The 15,304-nt window shown below is 44.9% G+C and overlaps 1 protein-coding gene across 6 annotated transcripts in view; it reads left to right on the forward strand.

Annotated features, from left to right (window-relative positions):
- Positions 1-15,304, forward strand: part of PALLD (palladin, cytoskeletal associated protein) — a 458,616-nt gene that overhangs the window by 205,971 nt on the left and 237,341 nt on the right. For all 6 annotated transcript variants that reach the window (XM_008249670.5, XM_008249661.5, XM_002709467.6 and 3 more), the window contains 3 exons: positions 1,690-1,764; positions 7,871-8,012; positions 8,523-8,546. In XM_008249670.5, coding sequence (XP_008247892.4) covers positions 1,690-1,764; positions 7,871-8,012; positions 8,523-8,546 — 241 coding nt within the window. The remainder of the gene's footprint in view (positions 1-1,689; positions 1,765-7,870; positions 8,013-8,522; positions 8,547-15,304) is intronic.

Genomic DNA, 15,304 nt, shown 5'->3' on the forward strand with positions numbered 1-15,304 from the left:
CCCGGGCCACAGCAGAGAGCTGGCCTGGAAGAGGGGCAACCGGGACAGAATCCGGCACCCTGACTGGGACTAGAACCCGGTGTGCTGGCGCCGCAAGGCGGAGGATTAGCCTAGTGAGCCACGGTGCCGGCCTGAACCACTTCTTGAACGTGGCAGAACACGTTGGGGTCTAACACAGATGCCTGCCAACAGCAAGATGCACACGCACCTAGATGTAAGCAGTGCACTGTAGAATGGTTAAAAGGTGCTATAGCCCACTTTCACAATTGGGAGCGTGATGTGCTCCGAGAGACGCTAGCACTTAGCTCTCACAGACTGCAGGACGTAAAGGTCAGTGCTCTGGAGAGCCACTGCCTGGGGTTGCCTGCCAGCTCTACTCTCACTTACTGTCTGAAGGACCTGGAGTGAGCAAGGTGACCTCTCTGCGCCCAGTTGCTTCACCTGCAAAGTGCAGACAACCATGCCGCCTCTCACAGCTTCATCCCAGAGATTCAGGGACTTAATCCTCCCGTGACACTTAGGACGGTGCCTGGCCGAGGAAATCCTGTAAAAAAGTGTCCATATCTTATTTGGACCTCAAAAGACAGTGAGAAATAAAGCCCAGACCTCCTGAATCACAAGTCCGTAAGAAAGTCTCCCCCGGGGGTCATGAATCAGGTCCCTTCCCGCCCTAGCACGTCTACAGTTCGGCCAACAAACTCTGTGGTGTCCTGTAGCATATTTAAACACACAGTGTCAGATCACCTTCGTCCTGGGCTAGCAAACCAGTAACCACGAGTGTAAGTGGATAAAACAGAACGTTTGAAAATAAGTCATTGGGTGCTAGAATGACACATGGCCTCTGTGCAAGGATGCCTTGCAAATTCGTGAAGCATTCCGTATTTTTTCACTGAATTAGACCAGGTACATGACAATATACCCTTCTTTCCCCACATTATGATCACTGTCATGAATCCCTCGCTTTGTGATATTAATATCTCTTGTTTTCTAAAAAAAAAGTATTATCTACATGTATGGGTGTAACATCTACAAGTGAAGTGAATGTGGCAAGAAGTTAAAAATTGTTAAATTTTAAAACTATAAAAAAATAGGTAATTGGACACAAAAAACATTTTCCATTCACTACTCTGAAATTCTTGTATTTCCCTGGAGATGAAAGCCATTCAAATTTTTCAGCACCTTTGCATTTTGCACATCGAGGTAAAAAATATTCCTCCTTTCCTCATTTCCTGTAATCCCTTTATTGAAAAAGAGTAGAAGTTAAAAATAGTATAGGCTGATGCTCGAGAATTTACTTTTTAGTGCCAGTAGCTTATATTTCTAATTTGATGGATCCAGCCTGTATTTAAAAAGAAAATGTAATGTCTGTGAGAACTTTTTAAAAGACCTCTGTGGAAGTCCCACACACCGAAATCCATTTGGTAATAGCATTTGAAAGCTCCTGGCTCCCTGAGGACACAGTCAACTTTTACCTTGAATATCCTTTTGAACAGAGAAGAGTAACAGATGTGAAATGAGAAAGTAAAACAATGTGTGTACTGTAAGAGCAGACTAGCAAGATGACGTATGGGGTCCTTCCATTCCCTCGTTCGCGCAGTGGCGCGAGCTCCGTCCTGAGCGGCTTCTGTAGTGCATCTCCTCAGCAGTGTCTGTATTTAGAATTTGATCCGTGCGTCTCTGCCTTTTCAGGTCCACAGTCCAACTTCGTATCTCTGCCGACCCGAGGGGACTGCGGCTGCCTACTTTCCTCCTGTTTTCACCAAGGTCTGACATCTGGAAGTCTCATTCTCCGGGTTTGCTTTGGTCCTTAAGTTTCACTCACATGCGGCTCTGTGTAGCTGTCTTCAAAAATGCAAATGGACAGATGAGTAGGCTGATTGTCCTGCTTACCTTTGGGACTAGGGAGAGACTTGCTGAGCAACTGCCGAATGGCTGTGACGTTGGGAAGGGAACGAGAGATGGGGGTGCATGCGCAGGGGCCCACTAGAGCTTCATATCCAGTGCGCAAGGCAAGGCAGGGAGAGAAAATGAGAGGCAGTGCTCTGTTAACGTTCTTCTTCTTCTTCTTTTTTTTTTTTTTTTCCGCTTAGAAATGTCTTGGTAGATTTAGGAAGTTTTATAGCAATTTCTAAAAATGGATTCATTTTCAGATGCCCTAAGTTGGCAATTTGCATTGCAAGCTAAATGACATCCATTTCTTTGGTTGATCGCTAAAATCCCAAATGGCCGCATGTAGCATTTCTTCATCTTTCTCCTCCCCCCTCCTCAATTGTAAAACTTTATTGAAAGACACTTAAAAAGACCCAAATAAGTGGAGAAATATGCCATGCTTATAAACTGAAAGGCTATTAAAGAAGTCATAACTCTGATTAATCTGTATATCATGCAGATCTAAACTGAAATTTCCCCAGGTTTCTTCTGCTCATCCTTTATTTGATAAGAATTTAGCAACCTGGTTTTATAAGTTGTGTGGACTAGGAACTAAACCAGAGGCAATGGGCTGTTTGGCCTAGTGATTAGCCAGTGGCTCACCTAGCTCCAGCTTCTTGCTAATGCAGTCCAGGAAGCAGTGGTGATGGCCACTCACATAACCTAGAATAAGTTCCCAGCTCCTGGCACTGGCCTAGACCAACCCTGGCTGTTGGAGGTATTTGGGGAATGAACCCGTGCTTTGTCTTCTATTTAGAGCTTTGTCTGTTTGTCTTTCTGCCTCTCAAATTAAAAAAGAAGAAGAACCAGGCTAATCCTGAAGAAACAAAACAAGGTGGTGGTGGTAGGGAAGGAGGCGGGTTTGTCTGAGATGGGCGGTATCACTCACGGCCTAGGACCGTGCTGGCACAGTGCTAGAGGGACTGATGAGTGATTGCAGCAGAGCCCACGAAGGCGTCCCAGGACCTACAGAAGCTTGCAGGTCCCTGGGGGAAAGAGTGAATTCTTTTGCAGAGATTATAAAATATTAAAGCAGACTCCTACCCATTCTTTTCACTCACACACACACACACACACCCAAATCAATTCCCAGTAAACTTAAAAACAAACATGCAAACAAATCTATACAACTATTATGAGGCGATACAGAAAGCCGTCTTCATTATCTTCATGTAGAATGTGCTTCATTAAATCTTTGTATAAGCGATTATGGGATTTTCCATTTGTTGCGTGAGCCGCAAATGATAGCAGCTGACAACAACTTTGGAGCTCCCCTCCTAGGCAGAGTTCAAAACCAAATATCATGGGGCAGGTGTTGTGCCATAGTGGGTAAAGCTGCGCCTGCGATGCCAGCATTCGAGTCCTGGCTGCTCTACTTCTGATCTAGCTCCCTGCTAAAGGCCTGGAATAGCAGCAGAAGATGGCCCAAATGCTTGGGCTCCTACCACCCACATGGAAGACTTGAAAGAAGCTCCTGGCTTCAGGCTGACCCAGCCCTGGCCATTAAGGCCCTCTGGGGAGTGAAAGAGCAGATGGAAGGTCTCTCTCTCCTTCCTTATCTCTGTCTCTCTCTCTGTAACTCTGTCCTTCAAATAAATAAAATTTTAAACAAGAAAATCATGAGGGGGCTGGTGCTGTGACATGGTAGGCTAAGCCTTTGCCTATGGCACCAGCATCCCATTTGAGTGCCAGTTCATGTCCCAGCTGCTCTTTTTCCAATCCAGCTCTCTGCTTATGGTCTAGGAAAGCAGTAGAAGATGGCCCCAGCATTTGGGCCCTTGCACCCACGAGGGAGTCCTGGAAGAAGCTCTTGGCTTCTATCTTCAGATAAGCCCAGCACCGGCTGTTGCAGCCATTTGGGGAGAAATCAGTAGATGGAAGACTTTTCTCTGTCTCTTTTCTCTTTGTAACTATCAACTAAATAAGATTTTATAAAAAAATATGAAAAGCCCTACCAAAAATTGCACATGACTGGACCAGCCAATTGCATCTTCCTTTAAGGTGGAGAATAGGAGACGGATACAGAGGGGTGGGCACTTCCCATTGCCTCTGTAGTTGAAGAGCTTTTCCCAAACAGCTTCTTCAGGGCGTCCCCAGAAAGTGTGTGTGCGCTGAAGTGTTGTTACCCAGGACACAGTTCATTTGCCAGGGCCCGGTGTGGTTCTTGGTTTAAACCTATGAAGTTCCTACCACTGGTGTAAGGGCATGGGGAAATGGGGAATTCTGCTTGTCCTCACCACAGGGCTTCACCGTGATGGCCTGGGTGTGTAAATATCAGGGGATTCTCTGGGCACCAATTTCTCTGGGTCCTCAAATTCTATATACAGAACCCTGTTTCCTCCATTGCACTCCAGCTTTGAGATGCAGACATTCTATTAGGGACCCTTTTCCTTTTCCCTCCAAAAAAAACATGAAGCATTTTGTTTGTTAACCATATAGCTTAAACAAGAAGTAAAACCAAATTCTAAATTTGTACAGAGGTTCATCTTTTAAAAATCTCCAGCTTTGGGTCGCTGGAAGCGCAGCACCCATCATGGGCAGCTCCAAGCCTCCAGTTGCTTTATCTTGCCTGGAGCCCATCTGTTTTCAGTAAGTTTGTTCCCTTCTTGCCTTGCAGCTGATTTTCCCTGTTCCCTTTGGGTAACTTGTCGCCCTGCTGTGCTGGGTCCTCTTCAGGCCGGGGTCCTGGTTTTAGAGGGTCGATTTTAGGAAATACTGCTGATCCTGTCTGTAACTCACGTTGACCTTCACCTTGTCATCCTCCTCACCTTGTTTGATCTTGCTCTTGGACACGATGGTGATGAAGGATAGCAAATGGGCTCTGCCAGGCCAAGGGGTGCCTCCATCCATTTCCTCACACGCCTCTGGAAGAGATTCCCGGGTTTCATGGCTGCACAGTGGCAGGCCACCCAGCAGAGTGTGGGCATATTCAGGCAACAGGGCTGGTGTGGACGATGGGATGGGGAGCTGTAGGGGTACAAGGATGACCAGGAGAGCAACCACTGGGTGACCAGGAGAGCAACCACTCCCATATAGCATTTCTTTCCAAATAGTTAGAGCCCTCCAAGAAATCATTTTATCAGGTGGACTTGATGTATGACAATCAATGCCCTTGTATGGATCCTAAAACACCCCTTACAGACCCCAGTTCCTACAGAGAGATGCTTCTCATTGCAAAGGATAGCCTCTAAAGATTGATTCACAATCTTTTTGGAGGCTTCTTGTTATGTTCCTGAAGGTTCTCCTAATGGCTTACTGTGTGTAGCTGTGGCTATATATAGACCTAACTACATATAGTTTGTTTTTAATTGACATTTCAGTACAGGTATACAATATGTAATGGTCAGGGAACCTGGTGTATCAACTCAGGCATTTACCATTCCTTTGTGTTGAAAACATTCAGAATCTTCTCAACAAGCCATTTTGAACTACCCAGTTAGTTGTTGAAAACCATCGTTTATCTGCTGTGCTATAGAACATTCTTCCTATCCAGCTGCATCCTGTACCTGTTAACCATCCTTTCTCCATGTCTGCCACACCCACACCCTTCCCAAGCTCTGATAGCCACTATTCTGTTCCTGACTTCTTTCACTTAATGTAATATCCTCCATTTCCATCCATATTGCTGCAAATGTCAGGATTCCATTCTTCAATGTGGCTGAATAATATTCCATTGTGTATTCTTACCGCATTTTAAAAATTTGTTCATCCATTGATGGATGCCTTGGCTATTATGAACACTGCTGCAGTAAACATAAGACTGAAGGTACCTCTTTGATGTACTGATTTCATTTCCTTTGAATATATACCCAGTAGGAAGATTGCTGGGTCACACAGCTTTTCTATTTCTAGTTTTTCGAGGAACCTCCTTACTGTTTCCACAATGGATGTACTAATTTACATTGGCACCAGCAGTTAATGAGAGTTCCTCTTCCTTTGCATCCTTGCCAACATTTGTTATTGTTTTGTGTGTGATAATAACAATTCTGACAGGTTTGAGATGATATCTTGTTGTGGTTTTGATATGCATTTCCCTGATGATTAGTGATGTTGAGTATCTTTATTTTCAAATTCTTGTTTAGCTATGGTTTTTGCCAAGATAAACAAGTTTGCTTCAGGAGGAGCCAAATTGAAATTTGGCTATGGGATAACTATGGAGTTTTGACTGTATAAGTTCCTTGGCATTTCCCATTTCTGCATCTCTGACTTTACAATATGGGAAATAATGCCTAGTCTTAGGAGTAAATCAAAGTCCCTCTCAGTGCATGAAAATTCAAGCATGGAAAACATTTGGGTACCATTTGTAGCCTACTATGAATGACCCCCTAGATAAGGCTGGAGACGCTGAGAGGCTGGACCTCATAAGGAACGTCTGTTCTGTGCCATTAAACTACCTCTTCTCTGGACCCAATCACAAAGTAAAATAATTTATTTGAAGCCAGAGATTTTCTACATTTAAAAATAAGAGCAGTGGTCATTGTGGCATAGCTGGTTAAGCTATGCTTGGGACACCTGCATCCCACATTGAAATGTTAGTTCGAGTCCTGGCTCCTCTGCTTCCAAACCCTCTTGCTGCTGATGCATTCTGGGAGACAGTAGATGATGGCCCAAGGACCTGAGTGGGAGGGAGACCAAAGATCCTGTCTTTAGTCTGGTGCAATGCTGGCCGTCGGGGGCATTTGGGGAGTGAATCAGCAGATAGAAGACCTCTCTCTTCCTCTCTCTTTCTCTGTCACTGTGCCTTTCAAGAAGATAAAACCAATTTTTTTTAAAAAAAATAAGCATTCTTTACAGTTAAGGAGAAATATTGCAATCAGAGGTCATCTTTTTCACTTAAAAAAAAAGGACATTTTTGTTAATTACTAAAATGTTACTATGTATGTCCTCAGACTTCTGACTTGATTATGGTTGTTCTTGTGCCAACATCCTGGATTTTCAGGATTTCCTTGGGGCTTTAGCATGTATACTGCAGGCCATTTGCTGTCCCCTGAGATAATTAAAAGCTCCCCATATTCCTAATGTGAATGTGTTTGTTTTTGGTGTATAGGTAGGTAACGTACTTGATTATGTTTGAATCATTGCAAGAGCTTATTAGATCTAGTTCTGCCTATATATACATAGTCAAAAAGTATATATGTATGTAGTCAACAAGTTCAAATAGTTCTGGTTTCAAGGTCATCTTGGAGGAGGAAGGAGGAAAGAGGATGTATGCTTGGAAACTATTAATGTCCTGATATTTAATAACTGGTAGAAAGGCTTTACCTCTTTGCATCTGTAAAGCCAAATTAATTTATAATCTGCTGGATTGTAAAAAGTTATTGGTCTGCATTTGGAGAGGCGACAGGGCCAATACAGGCAGTAGCAAGCAAGAAGGAAATGAAAGTCAGTGAGGAGGAAGTGTGGCAGGTTTTATGATTGTACTCAGAATCTCAAAATGAGAAAATACCAAAACCTCTTAGCTAAATAAACTTGACCTAGGAAGCAGTCAGGTAGAGGCTGGGGGAGTACATGAAAAGTTAAGACTGCATGAAAACAGTGCTCTCTTTTTTCTCTTCTTGTCTGGTTTCCATCTGCAGTGTAATAATTTTAAGAAGTTCTCATTCCATCAGCTTAATCTTGAGTGTAGATAAAGAGAGGTAACCGCTGGCAGGGTTAAGTTCCCTAAGTGTGAATGAGTCGGTGCAAATTTGAAGACCCGTCCAAAAGTTGCACAGGGTTTATGGCAAACCTTGCTAATTTTATGTCATAGAGATTGTGAAAAGTTGATTGTCAATGGGTTTAAAGGTGTTTATCCTTACCCAAGCTTGTGGTGCTTATTCTTTTGATAAGAGTGTTGCATTTTTTGTTTGCTTTTGTCTAAGGTTGGGAATTTTTATTTTCTGTTGTGAAACTGCTTAAGAATGTACCAAAATCTGATAGAGTGTTTTCCTTGATTTTTCAGGAGCTGCAAAACACAGCAGCGTCCGAGGGCCAGGTGGTGGTCCTGGAGTGCCGGGTCCGGGGCGCGCCCCCTCTGCAGGTCCAGTGGTTCCGCCAAGGGAGTGAAATCCAGGACTCTCCAGATTTCAGAATCCTACAGAAAAGTAAGGGCAGGTGCCCGTTCTCTCGAATCGGACCATTTCATTCCTTCTAGCTTCAGGGAGACCAAGAAAGCCAAGGCATTCTGATGAATTTCTTTGTTTTCAGAGTGGGGAGACCAGATGTTCAGCCAGTGCCAGGTCCCAGAAGTTAGAACTGGGGCCCTTCAAAACTGTGATGAAGCTTACTTGCCCTTCCTGCAGAAAAGTGGTCACAAGCTCACAAGCTCAAAATTACGTAGATGATTTTGGGGATGTTCCCAAGCCTCCCATAGCCTCTCTGTGAACTGTGGTTTAAAGAACTTCGTAGTTTATTACCATAACTTGAGTATCTATAGAAATATAAATTACCTGATCACTGTAACTATGTCTTGTGTATTCCCGAACTTGTCTCCAAAATTTCTGTAGACTTGTCCCAGACAAGGTCATAGAAAAGGGTAGATGGATTTATTACTATTGGGAACCCTGTTCTAATACTCTGTTCTGATTTATTTTTTTTTCTCGTGTGGCAAACAGAACCTCGATCTACAGCTGAACCTGGTAAGAATCTCTTTTTGTTGTTGTTGGGGGTTGGGGGAGAGGTTAATATATCTTCCGGACTTCAGTCGCTCCTGTGTCTGCTTTAAAGCCCTGAGCAGAACAATGGTTTTGCAGTGCCCTGGAAATGTGAAACCCCCTTGAAGACAGTATCTTCTTTATCATGGACTCTGTACACTGCGCTTTACATCAGCTTCTTTATTAGTAAAACATTAAGTTTCATTCAGATAACAAGGTCAAGCTCAGTATATTAAGACTTTGTAAAAAATGTAGTCTTTTATACTCAGAAGGCTAAGGAGGAAAAAAAAAATCCTCCTACAATTCGAGCAGTAAAGCACAGTCGGTTGCATATTTCCACCGACCAAACCCCGTGAAGAGCGAGACCGCCCGGCTCGGAAGTGGGTCTTGACTGAGAGCAGCCCAAAGATGTAAGAGGCCCTGACCCCCAGGCGTTTCTCACTGCAGTGCCCTGAGCCATAGACCTTTACTATTTTCAAGCATGAGGAGAGTCATCTTGCACTAGGGTCGCTGGCTCTTAATTACCAGTCATTGGCCCTCATCCGGGTGCTGTGTGTTCCCGAAGCATCACGCCCACTGTTTCCCCAACTCAGACTTGTAACTCGTGACTCCTCGCAGACTCAGAGTGTGAAAGGGCAATAGAAATGTCTTTTCCAGGGATTTCCTAGTATGTCATCCTCAAGACCATTTTCTTTAGTGTATCTCTCATGTGCAGAGTCACAGTTGCACTTATTTCTTAACGAGGTAGAAAAAGAAGTCGTTTTCCTGTTTGTGTTGTGTGTGCATCAGGCAGATCCTGCCACAGGTGCCAGGGACCTGTGACCTTGCTCTGTCCTTCTCTGGGAACTTGACAGTTCTGTGTGGGCCACTGCAGCCCAGATAGATGACTGCGGTCAGTCGCTGAACCTCTCGCATCTGAGCCTTGGGTTCTGCAGAATATGAAGGTGTTAAGCTTCCAAGTTTCAGGAATGCTGAGTGGCATCCTTAGGGAAAAACTGGGATTGATACATCGCGTGAGTTACAACTAGACTGGGTCAGTCCCCACATGCCACACTGTCAGTCGCTTTCCCAACTGTGGAAAAACACACCTTTGTATTTCATTTACTATCTTTTTTTTTAAAAAAGATCTATTTATTTGGTTTGAAAGTCAGAGTTACAGGGTGGGGCTTTGCTCCCCAGATGGCTGCAACTGCCTGCAGCAGACCAGGCCACAGCTAGAAGCCCGGAGCTTCTTCTGGGTCTCCCATGTGGGTGACAGGAGCCCAAATACTTGGGCCATCTTCAGCTGCTTTCCCAGGTCATTAGCAGGCAGCTGGACTGGAAGCAGAGCAGCTGGGTCTCGAACCAGCACTCATATGGGATCCTGGCATTACAGGTGGCAGCTAACCTGCTACGCCACAATGCCTGTCCCTCATTTACTATCTTAATCAGAGTTAGAAAGAAATAAGTCTTTTATCTTTAATAAGTACTATGTGAAACAAATCTACAAAGTAACTTGTGTCTTAATGCTTTTTATACAAATAAGGGTAAAATCATGCTAAAAATTATAAAAAGGTTACTGCTGGAATGAATTCAGGCCATTTTTGGTGTTACATGTTGGGTGGTGAGCAGATTCATGCCACTCCTTTTCCATAGTGCTGTTATCCCTTGTCATCTTCTGTATAGGTGACGATGGTTTCTTAAATGCCTCCAATAACCTCAGTTACAAAATCATAAACTAAGTGTCATCTGAAGATACAAAACACTCGTTAGAAACTGTGTGATTTACTTTTAAATTTGTACATATGTGAAGACAGGAAACCCTCAGAACATACTGGTTAAGGAGGAACACATTTGAATGAGGAGGCAGAATGCAAATATCTCTTATCCTTGCCCCCTGACCCCTGACCCCTCACCCTACACATACTGCTTCTGATTCAGATAGGGTGGGATGTTTTGATTCTAGAATATAGTTTTTTATTCATAAATTATTTAGCAAAATTAGTACTAAGCAGCTTCATAGAATCACCTAATGTCCAGGATGCGCTTCAATGCCTTGTGGTTGAACAAAGCAAAATTTGGAAGAACAGGAATAAAAGGTCTTTCTTTTAAGCTCCATGTCCGAGCAGGGATGAAGGGTTTTTTTTCTCTCCACATTGCTGCATTTTCTTGTTTTTATTTTTGTTTTAGTTAGATCTGGAAGCATTTAAGGAAATTCCTCCATACCAAGCACAATGATAGCATTTGCTGAAAATCAATATTTCTTGGCAGAGAGATATTTCAAGTTAATCTGTCAATATAAGAAGAAATATACAGTCCACATTTTTAGTGTATATATACACACACATACATATATAGTTAAGAGTTATTAAAATGCAACAGATTTTCCCTGACCTCTGGTGACTTCTCCACGATTGTGTTTGCGTGGCACTATTGGAACTGCTCCCTTCGCTCTTACAGCAAAGCATTTCAGTGCTGTGTTTTAGGAAATCCTCACTTGGCATGTAGCATGACATACACGCTTTGATCATATTTGTTAAACAAACACCTTAAACATATGAATACTAGAGTTTATCAGTAAGAACTTCAAAACAAGCCAGTGGATAAATGTATTTAGACAATGTTTTGACATACCTACAGAACCAGGTATGATTCTCTTACTAATTGCCAGATAGGTTCCTTATGCTGGCCTTGAAGGTGCCTTGTCGGAGGAAAAGGCACAGAAAGATGCCAGACTGTTTCCTTGCCTTCAGGGACCTGAAGCTAAGGGCCCACTGACCTGCTCAACCACAGGGAATGCGAGCAGGCACTGGCCTCCCTGAGAGCTCTGTGTGAGCCACCGGGGAGCAAAAAGGAGAAAAGCAGACATGACCACAGTTCATCTGAGCAAGAGATAAATTTCATGGGACTTGGTCAGTGATCGTTTTCAAATGTTGTAACGTAAATAGCCTTTGAAATTCAGAAAAATATTTAAGCATTCAGATTTTATTGCCTTCTGTTCCCACCCCTCTCTCTTCCTCTGTCTTGTTAACTCTGCTCTCTCCTCATTGACTGGCTCCTCTTTCTATCCCCCCCCACACACACACACCCGCTTCTTGTTTCCCCGTCTCTTTTTCTTTCTCCATCTCACTCCTTTGCTCTTTTAAAAAATCTTTGTTTATATATTGGAAAGGGGGAAGAGAGAGAGAGAGAGAGAAAATGAGAGAACAAGAACTTCCATTGTTGGTTCACTCTCCAAATGCCTGCAATAGCCAAGGCTGGGCTAGTCTGAAGCCAGGAGCCAGGAACTCAATCCAAGTCTCCCACCTGGCTGGCAGGAAACCAAGTACTTGGGCCATCATCCGATGCCTCCTGGGTATATGAACAGGAAGCTGGATCGGAAGCAGAGCAGCCAGGGCTTGAAGTAGCACTCCAGTCTGGGATGTAGGCATTCGAGCTGCACTTAACCCGCTGTACCCTGCACCTCAATTCTCCATTCTCTTCTCTCCTCTTCTCTCTCTCTTTTTTTTTTTTTTTTTTTTTTTTTGCTAGTGCAGGGGAGGGAAAGGGCCACTTTAATGAGAAACTGCAAGCTGAGATGGGGCCAGGATTCTGTGACAGGAGACCATGCAGTGGCAGTGCGAGACCAGCAGAGGGACAACAGCAGGGTACAGCATCCAGGGGAGCAAGTTCATGAAGAAACCACTCAGAAGAGACAAACAGGTTGTGCTCAGGCCCAGGGCAGGGGTGATATCTGCCAGGGTACTCCCACCACTTGTGGCTGCTCCTTCCTTGTTCCTAGTCTGTCGTCAGCCTCGTGTCACAGCTGTTCCTGCTGCAGCACCTGATGTGGGACCAGCCACAGCCACAGCCACAGTGAGCTGCTGGGGCCAAGGGCCTGGAGCATGCTGGGAAGAAAATGAGTGGAGAGAGCCCTGTGGACCCCACTTACCCACCCATCTGCCCCTGAGAAAGCTACTCTCCCTGAGCAGTGGCTGAGCCCATCTGCAGAGAGGACACAGTAGGTTAGCTCATGGACATTGCTGCTGGCCCTAGAAGATACCAGTGTTCACAGAGGCGTGGCCAGAAAGGGGATCTGCAGGGAAGGGCAAGAGGCAAGTCTCTTCTCAGCTACCAGGACCAGTCACCCAGTGTCCCCTCTCCCCTGGACCTGATGGCTCCTGGCACTTGGACAGGGCGTCAGAGTCCTGGGTTTTGATGCCAGAGCATTCTAAAGACTGGAGTTGACAGTCAGCGTTTCTGTCATGCCCTGCCCCTTTGCAATCTCAAGGCACAAAACAGCTCAGGACCAGACCCAGGCCTCACGACGCTGCTCTGCTCCAGGCAACTCTGCCTGGCTCCAGGTGCCTCCCTCACTTTCAGCCCAGTGGGTGGAGGCCCAGCCTGGGGACTGGTGGCTGGTCTGGCTGCTTTTGGTCCCAGGGCAAGAGTCAGGACTGAACCTGTACTCGGGGTGGAAATGTGGGATGAGGACCCCAGTGGGAGACCCTTCTTGGCTTATCTTCCTGTTCACAACATCAAGCAAAGCAGCAGCACAAGCTCAGTGACGTCCCGACAGAGTTTTGTTGGAAAGGCTTCAGATGTGCAGGGCACGGCCTGGCGCGCAGGACAAGACCTCCAGGGGACACTGTTAGAGCGTCCAACTCCCGGCGGGAGTGGGAGAGTGACCCCATGAGCACGAGGAGCAGAGCACAGGGGAGCAGACCGACAGGTGGGAAGCTGAGTCCCAGCCCCCTTGGCACAGACGCTCGTATGTGCTGATGTAGGCTTTGCAGCTGGAGCATGTGAGAGTCGCATGTGGATGAGGCAGGGGATGACCCAGCAGCCCAGGTCACACCCCATGAAGCAGCAGGAGAAACCCAGCACACAGTTCATTAGGTCAGTCTCCTGCGAGATCGCGGCCACCCTCATTCATGGCAAGATTTCTATACACACTGATCGTCAGTTAACACGTGGTAATTGTGCGTCTTTACAGGATACAATTCAATGCATGTGTATCACGTGTACTACTCAAATCAGGGCAATGAGTATGTCTTTTGCCTCAAACATAGGTCATTTCTTTGTGTTGAGAACAGTCAGAATCCTTTCTTTGAGCTGTTTTGGTACACAACAAATTCTGGTTGTCTGTAGTTACCCTACTGTGCCAGAGAACACCAGAACTTGTTTCTCTTAAATAATTGTGTTTTTGTACCTGATGATCAACCTCTTCCTATGCCTTTCTCTAACCTTTCCCAGTCTGTGGGCACCCCTGTTCTACTCTCTACTTCTATTCATCAGAAAATGTTTTAAAGCTCTAGAAATAGAATGGAAATTCACTAGAACCTTGTTAGAGCCCCATTCGGGGTAAGATATTCAGATAAAGAAGGAAATAGCAGATTCCCTCCCAATGCATTTGTGCAACTGAAACAGGTTTTTCTTGTCACTACTGTGCTGTATCTGTCTAATGTGTTTTACACTCCCCTCTCTGTCTAGACAGAAGTCAGCTTGCATCACAAATCTTTTCAGACTGTTTTGTGAATTAATAGCTAGTCAGCTTACTTAAGACCAACATCCGCTTGTCACATTACCTGCTCTGGCCTTCTTCTTTGACATTCTGACTTCACACTGACTGAATCCTTCAAAGATCAGTCTGGGGGTGGGAGCGTAGAAAACTCATTGAACAGCTGTTAATACTCAGGCTCTTACTCAGCTGTCTGGAAGCAGCCACAAACTGTATCAGGTTACTTCTGTGGCACTGTCTCATGGCATGCAAAATTAAAAACACAGGAAAGTGTCTTACTGGAGAGAAGCTGCACACATGAAAGCATAGTGCTTCCTCCTTCCAGTCTGAGTCCCTGCTAGCCAGCGTGGCTCTCCCTGCACCTTGTACAGTGCTGTCCATGTTTTTATTCTGTGATTCAGATGGTGAAGTAAATGAGGCTGAATTCAGTATACAGAGGTGTTGAGTGGGAGGAGGGCGGTAGTACAGGTGTTTGTTGAGATGTCAGCAGGGTGCTTACAAGTGGAAAACTCAAGGGGACTTCCAGGTTAGGGTAGTGCATTGAAAAGAGGCAGGCTGTACCAAATCCGTGGTGCCCCCACGGCCTGATGGCATGGCAGAGTGACAACAGTGCTGTAGCATGTTTGAAATTTTCCATAAACACATTGATACTGGATATCTGACAGATAGGACGTGGCTGCTAGCTGGACCCCTCCCCATATTCTTTTCTATGACATTGCACCTTGGTGAAGCTGAGTTTTTGACTGGTGTGTAAAAAATAGCCAGTGACACAGGGACATCAGTGTGGAACTTGAAGTGAGTCTGGCTGTGCCCAAGGTGACTGCAGTTTTGCACAGTGCACAGCACATGCACACACCCTTCATGAGTAAGATGGTGTGGTAATTTAAGAATAAGGTAATATTTTTTATTCTAATTCACGGGCACTTTTTCAAACTATAACTAACTTATTCAGACCTAAATATGTACTAAATTCCTTGAAAATAAGTCCTGATAAATGGAACTAGTCAGGAACACCACACACACAGATATTAAGGTTTTTAAGACCCCGTGAATCAAGGAAGTTTGATTTGGTCTTTCAAGCTCGGGGGCAGGGGGGATGGAAAGCACATCTGAGTGTGTACCAGAAAGGAAACAGAGCGATTCTTTGCACTCTAAATGCCTGGTACACACCTACCTCCAGTGCCGACTTCTGAGCTTTGCCTGTCTCAGCATATGCTCAAAGACCCTTCTCTGGGCGATCTGAACATCCCAAAAGGAAAAATGA

This window comes from Oryctolagus cuniculus, chromosome 2, assembly GCF_051225735.1.
Source record: "Oryctolagus cuniculus isolate XC-2025 breed Fujian yellow rabbit chromosome 2, ASM5122573v1, whole genome shotgun sequence".
NCBI lineage: Eukaryota > Metazoa > Chordata > Mammalia > Lagomorpha > Leporidae > Oryctolagus > Oryctolagus cuniculus.